Genomic DNA, 14,968 nt, shown 5'->3' on the forward strand with positions numbered 1-14,968 from the left:
GTCACGTCTGTGACCATGGTCAAGCTAAAACATGATGACCATGGTTGATATTGGCAATGTTAGACCATGGTCAACCATGGTTAAAGACAGGCCTAAGGTAGGGCATGATCATGTTAGACCATGGTCAAACATGGTTGAAAGCAGCAGCATGATCATGTTAGAACATTGTCAAACATGGTTGAAGATTAGAAAGTGGGCATGATCATGGTAGACCATGATCAAACATGGTCGAAAACGGATCAGAAAGGGGACACGACCATGATAGACCATGGTCAATCATGTTCTCAGCTGGGTGGTGACCATGGTCAAACATGATTTGATATGGTTACAACCATGGTTAACCATGGCCAAACATGGCCAGAAAAAATCCTAAAAATCCTTCAAAACAGGGATGTTCGACCATTTTAAGCATGGCTGGGCAGTTACATACCTGATGGTTTTCAGTTAAATTAATTTCATTTGTAAGCACCGAAGCCTTTAAATAGCTGTCACCTTTAAAATTGTCAGGTTAATTTTTAGCTCTTTGTAACATACCGGTATTCTTCTGTATATCACTCCTTAAATCTCATCAAAATAGCTCTAGTTTACACTTTTGCAGTTGCATGTTGAACGATCAACAGTATCTCTAAAGAGAATGTTTCATGGACAGATAATTCCTTGTATTTTTTAAAACACAACACAGACATCATCATCATCAACTATGAATTATAACTTTTTATTGCAGATCATGTTAATCATACAGATACAATAGCAACAAGAACAACACTTCTATGAATTTACAAAGCCTGTTTGCCTTTCTCGACGAACCGTTTAGAAATTTTTTTTGAACTGCATGAATTCGATGGGTAATTTCAGAGAGTGACACTGGCTTTGGAGATGTCTTTTGGACTACATGCAAGAGCATACCATACCTTGACTGATCAAATTTTGGCTTTGCTCCTGTTTTGCTGTTAGGGGCTTTACCTGATACAGAGTGCTTTAGTATCTCATCATCCGTAAACAACATGGTCATCAATTTGAATACACGATCAAAAAGAGAGGAAGAGTGTTCGCCTATATCCATGAGTCTGGCTTTAGAGTGGCCATTGTAAAGGGTGATTTCCTCTTCACTTGCACTGTCTCCGGGACTTGTTGGCAAAGATGGGCCCTTTCTCATCCTTTTCTTAATCTTCATTAACTCACTCTCTATCATCTGCATCTTCTCGTCAAACTCTGCCTTTGATACACAATCTTTGTGCTCCACATCCCTGAAAGTAAATATCACAAGAAAACATGTATTACAAATCTTTGATTGAACATTGAAATATTGCTATAGTTTTGTTTATTTATGTGGCAAGTACAGGCCTAGGTAAGAAATATTAGCAAAGCGTACGGTCCATATCGTCAGGATGGAATTCTAGATAGCTAAGCTATGAAGTCCCACCTATGAGATGTAAAACACAGATAGTTGATGACAAAAGCTAGGTTGTCAAGACGCAATTTTGACGATTTTTCCCGTCATACATGGCGTATCAACATGGCGGCCAAGGATAACGTCGATGCGAAGGCAGCAGTCGTGGTAAGTTTTTACCGTTATTTTTAGTTTTGAAGTGAGAAATCGTGAAAAAATGTATCGCCTTCCGGGTCAAATATCATGGAAAATGCCCTCGTGAAGTATTTTTGTCGAACGTTTGGTATTTTTAGAGAAGATAGATGTTAATTGCGGACTGCTGTGGGTCTGCTAAGCAGATCTGTGCGATATCCATAGAAAACCACGTGCGTATCAGTACAAGTATGGTACACGGTATGGTACAAGGCTTTATACCAACTCATTAGTCTCGTTGACTTGGTCGTATACAACATGCGACTTCTACCATCTGATCTTTGAGATTACCGAATGTGCAGGGTCTACCTTATTAAATGGTACTCATGCAAAGTTTGCTCTATTTCCTATTAGTATTTGCAAAATCGCACAGATCTGCTGGTAGACCCACAGCAGTCCGCAATTAACATCTATCTTCTCTAAAAATACCAAACGTTCGACAAAAATACTTCACGAGGGCATTTTCCATGATATTTGACCCGGAAGGCGATACATTTTTTCACGATTTCTCACTTCAAAACATAAAAATAATGGTAAAAACTTACCACGACTGCTGCCTTCGCATCGACGTTATCCTAGGCCGCCATGTTGAAACGCCATGTATGACGGGAAAAATCGTCAAAATTGCGTCTTGACAACCTAGCTTTTGTCATCAACTATCTGTGTTTTACATCTCATAGGTGGGACTTCGTAGCTTAGCTATCTAGAATTCCATCCTGACGATATGGACCGTACGCTTTGCTAATATTTCTTACCTAGGCCTGAAGTATACCTTATTAACATCAATCTAATCAGTTTCATTGAAAATCATTAGCTGTTTTCAGGAAACATAGACTATGTGATGAAACTTTGGAGCACACTATATTTTTTACAGGCCTTATAATAAGGCAATAATGTACCCCTGCCAGCATTATTGCTGTTATTTTATAGTTTTGGCAATGTCAGTGAAATTGTAGAAGTCAGAAAACAACTAGGACTGCAACGTTGGAAAGAAAACGTCAGAAATAATCTGAGGGTAAGAAATGACAAAATTTACTTGTATTGACAAAGCTATCATATAGAAGCTGATATTTGACCCAAGAGTCCTATTGATAGAAAACAGTTTTTAGTGTAACCAAGGCAAAGACGGAAAAGCAGATTGTGGCAAAGTAAAATTGGTTTTCTTTGTGATTGAATTTATTTATGATAGGAAGTCTGACAGTCACATTTTATGAAACTTTACCTGTATGTTCCAGGCAGGCTTGTGTTGTCGATAGCATCTTCCTGATTGATGGACTCATCACTTGATAATTCCATTAGGTCAATACTGTAAGAAAGTAACGAGGAAATAGAAGGTAAAACACAGTCTGATGCGCTATGAGTGAGTGAACGTTTATCCACTTGTGAAAAATTCAGAAGATTAGCTAAATACAATCTAGTTCCAGAAAGTATGTTAATGCGCGGTCATATAAATCTTAGATAAGATAATTGTAAACTTACCTGTTATTTAGACTGGATGAAAAAGACTGTTTCTGCCCTGCAGTTTTTTCCCCTGGAGTATCATTTGGTACACTTTGGTTATTTTCGTCCCGAGTATCAGCTTGTGGCACAGCAGTAGAGCTACATAGACAGAGAGAAAGCTGGCATTTATAAATGTTCCAACATTTCATGAGCACAATGCTATACCTCTGCAGTACCATAGCTGACAAAAGAAAACATTGTACAACATAATGCACAAGGCGAAGGGAAGTACAAGCACAAAGTTTACTTGAGTCAAATGTCACCGCCAGAGGGAGGTACATTATTGCTATTAGTTATGGCAATGCCAATGCCAGGGAAGTTGGAGACGTAGAAAACATCTGAGGTCATAATGCTGGATAATTAGATACATTATCAGTAATAATCTGAGTAATGACATCACAAAATTACCTGGTATTGACAAAGCTATAATATACTATGTAATGCAGAAAACCACACCAATAAAAACAATCTGCATCCCTTTTCTGTAAGAAAGACGTCAGTGTGTTAGATAAGGTTATTTGCAAGCTTACCTTTCCTTTTTCCTGGACAATAAAGGCTGACTCTGCCCTGCAGTTTTTTTGCTTGCCATAGTATTTGGTACTTGTACACCTTGGTTATTTCGCTCCTCAGTATCTCCTTGTTCCACTGCAACAGAGCTACAAAGGAGTGAAAGTTGACATATATGAATGAACTAATATTTTTATCAGAAAAATTTTAAGGCTTGAAAAAATAAAATTTAACAAATTGTCTCCTTATAAATAAGAAAATAAGCAACTCACTTTGAGCCATTAGTATTACTTGAACGTGGGCTTAGCATTGCTCTGGCCTTTTTCAGAAGTGGCTCTGGTGATTGGTGGCTGCTTTTAGAATAAGCACTGCTGGTATGTGGGCGCTTCACCAAGTTTCTGCACAACTGTTGTCTCTCTTCTGCAGCAAACAAAAGTTATAGACATTGTTAAATGTTATCTTCAACATGGTGAACTATTTACTGAAAATCCCTAGTGTCAGGCATTTTCTGATAGTCCATGGGTGAAAAAGCATGATAGAGAAGAATTTCACATTACACTTGACACCATGTACAGCGCTTGTCATTCAAGTTTTGTTTCATCATTCAACACACACATTTCTTCTTTAATACATTCTAAGGTTTACAGATCAACACAAACACCCGACCGAAATACAACAAATCCAAAGATGCATGACATGTGTTCATTTTTTTTTTTTGCAAACAAAGTGCTGCACAGTGCCATTGTATGCCAATTAATGGTGCATAATATTACACACTAGCAGTCATGAATGTCATCTGAACAGAATTAATAAACCAATGGTTCATTGTCATACCTTCATATATTGCCTTGGAGTAATCCATCGAAGAACACGCAATACTCTGGGGAGAACAACTTCTGTCCGTCGAAAGGCAACCAAAAGTAATCACCGTCTATTGATAGTTCCCGGAAAACAACGAAATTGGTGGTGATACAGCAACTGGTTTTGTGGATCATATGTACAAAGGGAGTTTCAATCGGCAGCAACAGTAGGATTCACGACGGGGACATTTGCATGTAGTTTTTTTTTTTTGCAAAACCAGTTCATCAACTCCCCCTACAAACTAATTTGCAATGGGCGACAGTGAATGTTACTGGATGTTGACCTTGAGTTAATGAGAAGCAGGTAAAACTAATAAGCCATCCGTGACAACTAAAAAGCAATCCTTCAGCAACACTCCGGTTCAATACACATGTAGTTTTTGTCATTTCCATAAAGACTAGCCTCAGTATTTCCAATAAAAAATTACATCCATACAAGCCTCAAACTCAAATGACAAGCACTGTACATATGAATAGGAAAGCCCACCATCATCCCCAGGGACATTGTATTGCCCTCTACACCTGTGGGTGGGGATTTCAAGCTTGCATATTTGGTATTGCGATTGACGAAGGCAGCTGCCCCAGGTTTGTTACGAACAAGCGTGTAAGTTAATATAATACACAGCATGATTATTATTCTTCTCAAACAGATGATAAGGCCAAAAAAAAAATTGTGCTGTTCCGATTACATGGTTTTCAAAAATAGGGTAGGTAGGTAGGGAAATTTATTTTTTCATTTTTTTTTATTTCTCAATGTGCATTTTGTATGCTTTCAAACAAACTACCAGTGAACAATTTCCTCATGAAATGCACTCAAATTGAATACCAATTCATTAAAGTAAAATATTCATCATTAGAATTGAAGTGTGTGGTTTATTAGACTGCCAATTACAATTCTTTGACAGGAAAGTGAACTGTTTATCCACAGGTAAGTCTGACTTGTAAGACCTGACACAACACAATATTTACTGTCATCAATGCAGTGTTTCATCTAGGATACTATACAAAGGGGGATTGCTCCCCGCTCCTGGAATTTTTCAGGGGGATTTTAAAATTTTGGGGGGATTTAACTGAAACATTTAAGGACATCTTATGTAAGTTTTAATGTTGCAGTGATGTCACTTGTGATATACATACTACAAGCCATATATCACTTGCTTACACAATCCAAGCTGCTGGCTCCAAACACCATCCTCTATAAGATTTTTCAAAAGTCAACAAATTTGGGTGTCACTGTTGTGAATGTATAGGGCTTCCAAAAGTGGCGGATGGCTCATTAATATTCATAAGCTTTAATATCCCTAAAAATTGTAGCATATTCCCTCATGCTTAAATATTCTGTGTTTGTTTGCACATATTCTGTAAGTTTGCTTTCATAGGGCTTAATGTACATTCAAACATCAAAATTAACAACAGCCAGCCATTCCCATTGTACCTTCAAGGGATTTTTTCATTTTTTACTGAACTGTCTGCACTACACAATCCAAGAAAAAAATCTATTGTAGCTATAAAAAAATTGTTTTGTAGCTTCTGAAAAAAAATAATGTGCTTGTTTGTCACGTTTTTACTGTGCGTATATTATCCCTCACCACTGTAAGTATGGATCAACATTGCCCTTTGCAAACCAGTGAGCTGTGTTTTTGTAGTGACCTAGCTGGTCTTGTAGTTTTGTGCGCAGACTCAGTAGAGCTAAAACGAACAACTTAGAGGGTCAGATCCCTTGTTTTGACTTGAATGCGGAGTTGAGTTTTTCTCGATGTCATATTTGCTCCAGTTGCTTTTTTCAGTCATTTTAGAACAGGGAAAATAACAAACAGAAAGGTTGGTTGTCACCGACAGTTAATTTTAGGGTTTATTTGCTCTGAAAAAATGAGTCAGTGTCTGTTCACTTAATTCAAAAACCGGGCCCATTGACACCAAAGCTTGCTTCAATGCTTATGCAGTCTGCACTGGGCACGTTTCTGTACCAGTAAAGTCCAATATTAAGTCCAATTTTCGTGTCAATTTTGCTATCGGAATTATTTTCAGTGTTATGGACATTCATATGATGCACAAAACCTTCAGTTGTCTCCTTTTCTCGATCGTGCAGAGATGATGTGACACAGAAACCTTATCGGGCTAGGGCAATGAACTTTGTGAACGTAAATCTCAACTGACTGATAGGCTTTCATATGCAAAATCAGCGTACGGAAATGTACATGTGGTATTGTTTCAACAACATTTTATGTAGATCAAAAAGTATCAAAATCGAACTAAAATTAGTTTCATGCGTTTCGCGCTTTTTCATATAATTATTTATACTTGCGGGTTTAAGAAGCTCTAAAAAGTCTAGGGTCGGGGGGATAAATTGGGGTAGGTCGGGTAATCGGAACAGCACATATTTTTATTTTGGCCTAAAACTGAAGCTAGAAGTAGATCAAGCAACTTCACTTAACCCCCCCCCCCCCCCCTGAAAAGGGACTGCCCGCATAACGGTCGCACCTTCCTTTTGTAACATTTTTGCGCTCAACTACCATGAGAGTAGCTGGAAAACATTTTCGAAAGATGAAACGAATTTTTTCACCTGTCGATACATTATGTAATGGCATTAGGATTATTCGTTATCTATTACTACTAGCGTGTTCATTAACTTGTCCGAGCAATTTCAACATCTTTGTGAAAACTGCACAGTTCACCACAGGACTCTTTCTTGAAAAACAGTTTTGACATACACCTGAATTCTGTTCTTGAAAACTGCGATGTCAACTTGATCTAATACTTCACAACTGCAAACTTCATCGACTTATAACAATTCTTTATAACTTACCACCAAGCTCTAAGATAACGCCCGAATACAATCCAGGAAAGCCTCGACATCTTGCCTTGTCGACCTTGTCGCCGATGGAATACTGTGAGTGAGGTTTCCGAGGTTCCTTAATGTCGTCTAAAGAAACGACAGAGCACTCTTCTTCCTCATCCCATGAAATTGTTGCATATTTCATCATCGCCGGGTACAGTTACAAACTGCAAAAACGTTCACGATTTCAAGTGCGAAGCAAGGACAATTTTTTTCTTCCAGTAATCTTGCCGTATCACTGTGATTTGCTACTGTTACCTACACTTGTTGCACAAAATAGTTCAAGGATAAGAGAGCTTAGGTCGGTCTGTGTCATGACCATATTGAATTTCAAATAAAAGTCCAGTGTGGAGGAAATTTTCCGCGATATTAAAAAATCAAACACTTCATCAGATCTTATTAAAATCGCTATTTTACGTTTCAAATAAATAATAAATAAAATGATATGTGACCTCTTTACTAATTACTTTTATAGTCTTGCGCTCGAAGGCGGGAAAGGTCCGCGACCTTTGACTTATTAGGTATACGTGAACGGCCTCACCCCTGTAGACAACAATTAATGTTATCTACGCGGTACCGCACACTGTCCATATCTTCTCTGTAGGAAAGGTTTGTGCCAAACGTGCAAAGTTTAAAAGTACCTGCCCTACATATATTTTGTATGGGTAATACGATTGACAACCTCATTCATGTGCCGTTTTTACCTGATGAACCGAAGAGGATACAAGTTTGTGAATTCGCGTAGGCCTACTACTGGCAGCCTGCTCGGCCAAATATTCTGCTGATCTAACAGCGCTACACATTGTCCGCAGTGATACACACTGGCTGGGTCGCGGTCGAAGACGTTTGATTGTGAAGGTAAGTCTCTCACCGTAAGTATTCCGATCAACAATGGGTCATAATACTTTATACCCTTGACTTTGTTGAATGTTATGTGCAAGGGAACTCGTGTATTCAGCGTTATGTATTATAATTACGTACGTGTTTACGTCGGAACATTTTCCACTTTGTTCGTCAAATGAACCTCGCGATCTGACAGTGGAATACTAGTTTAGGAATTTTCAGAAAGCTATGACGATGCATAAATAATTGAACTGAGAAGGCAACACAAGTTAGGTCAGTCATAGACTCCAAAAAACGAGCGCGGTAAAATTTGGGAGCAACGTTTTTCTTTTGAGACGCACTCTGAGTTGTGCACATTCTTGATCGTAGTGAGACGCACTCAGAGTTGTGCACATCATTCTTGATCGTAGCATACCCAATTAGTCATGGAATATCCTTTTACCAGCCGAAAGTTTGGCATTGTCCGACTGGTAGGGGGTGTAGTTCAAGGCTACTCCACTTGTTGTGTGGGGGAGGTGGCATTCAACATACGCGATGACGTTGCACGGGCGGAAGACACCTACAATGTATGTACTATCACTCAGCGGACTTGCGTTTCCCAGTTAAAGTTAGCGATTCGAAGCCATGTTTCATTCACGTTTCCAAGCCATTCTCTTTTCGGAGGTGCTTCAATTGTTCACACTTGATACTAAAATGTCAGGAGAAAACAATAATTACCCGAGGACAAAACGCTTTATCTTTCTTATGTCGCGGCTTCGGAATCAAAATGGCGGACGCCAGTGGTTCATGCGTGTGTATGCCGTATACATCTGCGGTGTTGTTTTGAATCAGGCCGAATTCGAAAAGACAGTTTTTATGGTAGGGCAAATATTATCATGTAGCAATTACTAACGCGTTAAACGCTACTGGGGTAAAACAATTCATCAGAGTTTCCAAAACATTGCAAAATATGCTTTGTTCCGAATAGCTGCAGTACATGCAGTAGCCCGGGACTTTGCCTGAGTATTTGGGCTATGTTGTGAACTGTCCGCAGCCTGGATATCGTTTTACGTTGGCGGTACTAGTGCCTTTGGGGGTGAAAAAAAATGATTGTATTAATTTTTTTCAAAATGTTATTGTTAAAAAAAAGACCATTCTGGATATTATTTAATTTTGTTAAAGAAAAATTTTAGTGTAATTCGCCTTCAGTCTATTAATGCCATGAATGACATGGTCACCCACTGGATTTTTACTGGAAAAAAATATATGCAGCAGAGACAGTCAGACTTCCACATTTTGTGGTATTATTTTTTTATTTTTCGTGAGAACTGATGACTCTTCATGAGATACAAGCACTTAAATATGATTCTGTACCTGTTCTATTTCTTGACAAAAGGAAACCAGCAAAATTCTATGTTATAGCTTTCAATTTTTGCTGGATGTAGGGGCCTACTACTGTTTTGGCTGACCAATCTTTCACTTTTAATTTCAAGTATAATCATTGTATCTTGAGTTCACTAATTGGTAAGCTCAACCGTAAAATTTGAGTAACTTGATTTTATTTGTTGGTATGCTATTAAAAATTTCTTTGCTCGGGAACAATTGCAAGGCAACCTTTTACATAATTGACAAACACTTTCAATAATGATGTGAACATTTTTTGTTTTGCACTTTCACATGCTTGTGTCTCACTCCATATGATTTTTTTACAGATAAAATGGAACACAAAGAGTCATGCTATGAAATACTTGATAGAGGGCAAAAAAGGGAATACCTGTGCAAGATTTGTGGGCGGACACTGTCACGGAGAGAAAGGATTTTGTCTCATCTTGTCAGTGCTCATGGAAAAAGTAAGTCATTTCTGTTTCTATCTTGAAAACAACAGGAAATGAAATCAGTCTGTTTTGCAATATTCACACTAGAATGTTTGCTTTTTCATTGCCAGTCTGCTAAAGGGTTTTTTTATCTCCTGCAGTTCAGTCAAAACAAACTGAAGTACCTTGAAACAATCAAAACCCTACACACATCAAGTAATGTTAGGTTTGCTCTGAATGCAACCTCCTTAAATTGCTAATGCTTTATTTCATATTATTTACATATCCTTGATATGTTGTTATCAATTTTAAGTAAGGTTTTATCTAACTCAAGCTGTCACGGGCAAGCACATTTTGTTTGCAACAAGGAAACCAACCATGGCACACATATGCAATCACTTATCAAGTTGATGGATATAACAACCAGTCTTAGGATAATATATATCTTTTATTCGCAGCAGGGATGTGGGAAATTAACAGGCCAAGATCAATACTATACTATTATCATCTTACCCTTTTGACAGGTCCAGTAAAACCAGTGAGGAAATTGTACTTGACAGACCCAACCATTCCATTCCAAAACGCACCCTTATGAGAAGACGAGCAGCCTTAGCGAAAAATTCAGATAAACATCCTCACGGAAGCTGTGAACAACGTGTTGGCCCACTCTTTGATGGTGAAATGGTGAGAAATGAACATGAAATAGATAATGTTGGCAGCCCTATTTTAAGCACATGTGCAAACAATGAAATGGATACTACCTCTGATGATACTGAGCAATCTTTGCAGGTAAATTGTATCACAGAAGACCACACTACTGCTTCTGACATTCATGAAAATTTTCTGTTATCTAATGATGAGCCCACTGACAGTACATGTGCATCATCTGATATTTCATCTGACAATTCCTGGAGTGACATTGAGACAGAATCTGATGATGATACTGAAGATTCAAATGACAGTTCTGGAGATGAATCATTGACATGTGATGCACCTGAACTGACTGACACAGAAGTACAACTTACTTGTATTCTCAGTTATATTTTCCGCCATACTTTGTCTGGTTCTGCATCCAAGGACCTACTGAAGCTTTTGGACATGATTTGTCCAGAATCACCAGTTTTGAAAAACATTAAGTATGACAACCTATGGGAAATGGCAAGTAAAACAAACTACACAGTTCAACACTACTGTGTACTTTGCAACCATCTGTATCCGAGTGATCCTGATATTTTCCAGTGTAATGAAAATGACTGTGAAGGGCTGCGTTACAAAGGCCCATATTCTAGCCAAATGAAAGCAAATCGTCAACCAAGATGTTACTTTATTATAGCTGATATTGGTGCTCAGTTAAAGAACATATTGGAAAGAAAAGGTGTGTGGAGCCTGATTGAAAAGTCTAAACTTCATACAAGAAGTAACAGCAACAAAACAAAATAGCTGACATTACAGATGGAGAGTTCTATCGCAAACTTTCACAACCTGGTCAATTTTTGTTTGGAGAAAATAATATAAGCACCATTTTCAACACTGATGGGGTGCCGCTGTATACATCCACAGGTGTGAAGCTGTGGCCAGTTTTTCTTGCGATAAATGAACTACCCCCAGGACACAGGTTTTCTCGTGATAATATGATATTGGCTGGTATTTGGCAGGGAAAAAATGCGCCACCTTTCAGAGAGTACATGAATGCCATTGGTGTGGAAATAGGAAACTTATATAACAATGGACTAGTGGTTGATCCACATGATGTAAAGGGCCAAAAGAATGTTAAGGTTGCCATTATTCTCGGTTCTATGGACCTACAAGCAAAAGCGTATGTGATGAACATGACCATGCATAATGGAGAATCTGGATGCATAACCTGTAAGGAAAAAGGTCTCGTTGTAAAGCAAGGAAAGGACATGCTCGATGCTATCCATATCGTCCACCAGGTCAAAGGGAAGACATGCGTACAACGGAAGGGCTGATTTGTGCAGCAGCTGTAGCAACTCGGTCCAACAGAGTTGATGGAATATGTGGACAAAATGGTTTAGCCTTGTATCCAGAATTGGATCTTGTAACTGGATTAGTCCCTGATTACATGCATGGTGTCTTGCTGGGTGTAACTAAAAACCATGTATAAATAGTCTTCCACAACACAATCTAAACAGCCATTTTTCGTAGGAAAACGCATTAAAGAAATATCAAAGAGACTTCAGCATATTCAACCCCCCGACTATATTGAAAGACTTCCGAGGGATCAAGAAAAACACTACAACCATCTTAAGGCCACCGAATTTCCATCGTGGCTTTTATTTTATAGCCTGCCATGTTTAAATGTTATTCTACCACAACAGTATCTCAAACACTTTGCTTGTCTTTCTGAAACTGTCCATATTCTTTTGCGAGATAATATGAGTTTAGATGATTTACATCTTGCTGAAAAACATCTTGATGTTTTCTATAGAGATTTTGAAAATCTTTATGGTCGTGGATCATGTGGCTTAAATGTGCATAACATCGGATATCACCTTGTTTATTATGTACGTCAGTGGGGTCCTCTCTTCGGATGGAGTTGTTTTGGTTTTGAGGATTGGAATGCTAGTTTACTCCAGTCTGTTCATGGATCAGGAGATGTAACAAGACAACTGTTGTAAAAAAGGATGCACAAGCCCAAATCAATGCAGTTGACTGTGGTAATTGGTCAAATTTACAAGCGCAGTCTTTTTTCAGGACCCTGCAGAATAAGGGCAAGGCTTGGAAATCTCTGAAAAATGCTGAAAACTGTTTAGTTGCTGGTGGAATACTCAATTCAAAATTCCTACAAAATGACCCAAAACTGCAGTTTATTTTGACAAAACAAATGCTTCTTCTATCACAGTCTTAAAGAAGGTCCATAGAGTACAGCTAGGATCTCAGAAATTCTATTGTAAAGATTACAGTAGAATGAAAAGGCGTACAAACCATATTATCCTCAAAACAAATGGTGACATAGCCAGCATAGAATATTTCCTGTTAAATAGTGACACCAACATGGTTTATGCAATTGGACAAAGCTGGAAATTAATCCAGACTGCTTTATATTGAGTGATGTAGGCCATCATATCATAAAGGTTGATCATACCATAGACACTCTTGTATTTCCAGTTGAGGAAATGAGTGAAAAACTGTTCTTCATTAATGTAAATAATATGACATATGTCACAAGGCTACCAAATTTCTCTGGTCATGGGGTTTTTAAGTAATATTGTGATACTCTTCATTGCAAATCAGCCTTACAGTAATAGCTAACAATTCAATTAATACTAATAAAAGTAACGTCAGTGTAGTTGACGAACTTTCACATTACATCTTCTGCCTTTAGTCACAAGTGGCTTCTTTTCTGGAAAATTTCGCTTATCCTATGGATTTGAAGCAAATAAATTGTTAATTACAATACTGAACATCTATTAAGTTCTCCAAGAAATGGTGTCATTATGAAGCAATTTTTTCTCTGGTAATCTTATCATCCATGTATAACTTTAGCTATAAAGTGTCTAATGTATAAAAAATTTTGTTGAAAAGCTATGTCAAACAACAAATATGATGAATATGGAAAATTCCGGTAACATCATGGTAACCTTAGTCTAAGGGTCACAGAAGGTTGTTATTACAATGATTAAACTTTATAATGACTATAATACAGTTATCATGACAATGATGAAACATGGTCACCGTTGTCATAATTCTGCCCTGAGCATGGTCGAGCATGGTCACCATTGTCAAGTTATCACTCACAGAAATTTTAAAAATCTGCTATGACCATGGTCATAGCAGATTACCATGGTCAATTTTGGCAATGGGTGGCACAAAATTTAGCTGTGAACATGGTCAAACATGGTCAACATGGTCTATTTTGGCAATGGTGGCACACAATTTAGCTGTGAACATGGTCAAACATGGTCACCATGGTCAATTTTGGCAATGGTCATGCCATGACCATGGTCACCATGGTCCATTTGGCAATGGTTTCTCAAGTTTTACAGACCATTGTCAATCACCATTGTCACATCATCGACAACCATGGTTAACCATGGTTGTCGATGAAAAACCATGGTACCATGGTTAACACGACAGCGGGGTAAAAAGACCTACAAAGCACTCCCTAACATCTTTGCAGTTGCATGATGGGAAAATCTATTTACTGTAAAACAAAGTGTGTTTGATTCACTCACCATTGACTTTTACACAATGAGGTTCTCAGGAAATCATCCTTTGAAGTCTGGAAACTTTCACATTATATCAGCCAACTGTGTCACGATCTATAATACAACAGAAACATTATAAAACTGTCATCAAATCCCTTGGAAAAATTCCTCAAAAATGTGTATCCATTCAATACAGAAAAGCATCTATGAATTAATTCATATCAGATCCTGATATTATTAGAGTTTTCCTACTTCTGTGTTTAGTACATCAATAACTACGCTATGACATGTACAACTTGAACTGACAGTAGCTACAAGTACTCCTTTGTCCTACACAAAGGCAAGGACATAAACTATGTATTTAGATTGTTGACTACAGTTTACATTAACCCTTAGAGCACTGTAACTTTTTCCACAAAAATATCAGGGCAACATTTTACCAATTTTTATGAATTTTTCTGTAATTTTTACAAGATTTTGGAACAAATGGACATAAATTTTCATGGACTACACTTTTTGACCAAAATTTTGGTAAAAATCAGATAAAAAATTGTCAAGATCTGAAAGAAATTGTTTGGTATTTTATTTTATAAAGGCAAAAAAATTGACTTTGGCACTCAAAAGGCTAACTTTTTAGGTCATTGATGTCATGCCATACCTGCATTCAAGCCAGGAATGGCAATTATACTTATGAAAATCCAAATTTTGATATACTCACTCACGTTTGAACTTTTAACATCACAGAACAATGTAATTTGAAGTCTTGCAGACTTTTACTGTGCATTCTGTATCAGCAAAAATCTGACAAAAAAAATGTAAAGAAGTAGTATATAGTACCTGGTACGTCGTTTTATCAGAATTGATGCACTTATGGATAG

At 37.7% G+C, this 14,968-nt stretch overlaps 2 protein-coding genes and 1 long non-coding RNA gene across 3 annotated transcripts in view; 2 read left to right on the forward strand and 1 right to left on the reverse strand.

Annotated features, from left to right (window-relative positions):
• The window catches only part of LOC139124355 (uncharacterized), a 61,105-nt gene that overhangs the window by 40,926 nt on the left and 5,211 nt on the right, over positions 1-14,968 (forward strand). The window lies entirely within an intron of this gene.
• Positions 726-7,477, reverse strand: LOC139124088 (uncharacterized). The gene is made up of 6 exons (XM_070690223.1): positions 7,256-7,477; positions 3,862-4,009; positions 3,613-3,738; positions 3,062-3,181; positions 2,805-2,888; positions 726-1,247 (listed from the first exon to the last, which is right to left on the reverse strand). The coding sequence occupies exons 1-6, from the start codon at positions 7,431-7,433 to the stop codon at positions 731-733; spliced, it is 1,173 nt and encodes a 390-aa protein (XP_070546324.1). The 5' UTR covers positions 7,434-7,477; the 3' UTR covers positions 726-730.
• On the forward strand, positions 7,785-12,039 carry LOC139124089 (uncharacterized). The gene is made up of 3 exons (XR_011549860.1): positions 7,785-8,143; positions 9,820-9,957; positions 10,446-12,039. It is a non-coding gene; the product is annotated as an uncharacterized lncRNA (long non-coding RNA).

The sequence above is a fragment of the Ptychodera flava genome (assembly GCF_041260155.1).
Source record: "Ptychodera flava strain L36383 chromosome 23 unlocalized genomic scaffold, AS_Pfla_20210202 Scaffold_23__1_contigs__length_28996876_pilon, whole genome shotgun sequence".
In the NCBI taxonomy this organism is placed as follows: Eukaryota; Metazoa; Hemichordata; class Enteropneusta; family Ptychoderidae; genus Ptychodera; species Ptychodera flava.

Excerpts from the sequence above, each read along its gene's own strand:
- LOC139124088 (XM_070690223.1), bottom strand. The coding sequence starts at position 7,433 with ATGATGAAATATGCAACAATTTCATGGGATGAGGAAGAAGAGTGCTCT. Across the intron at positions 2,889-3,061 it reads TCATCCAGTCTAAATAACAG|TATTGACCTAATGGAATTAT; the intron begins GTAAGTTTACAA and ends ACTTTCTTACAG. Across the intron at positions 1,248-2,804 it reads AGCCTGCCTGGAACATACAG|GGATGTGGAGCACAAAGATT; the intron begins GTAAAGTTTCAT and ends ATTTACTTTCAG.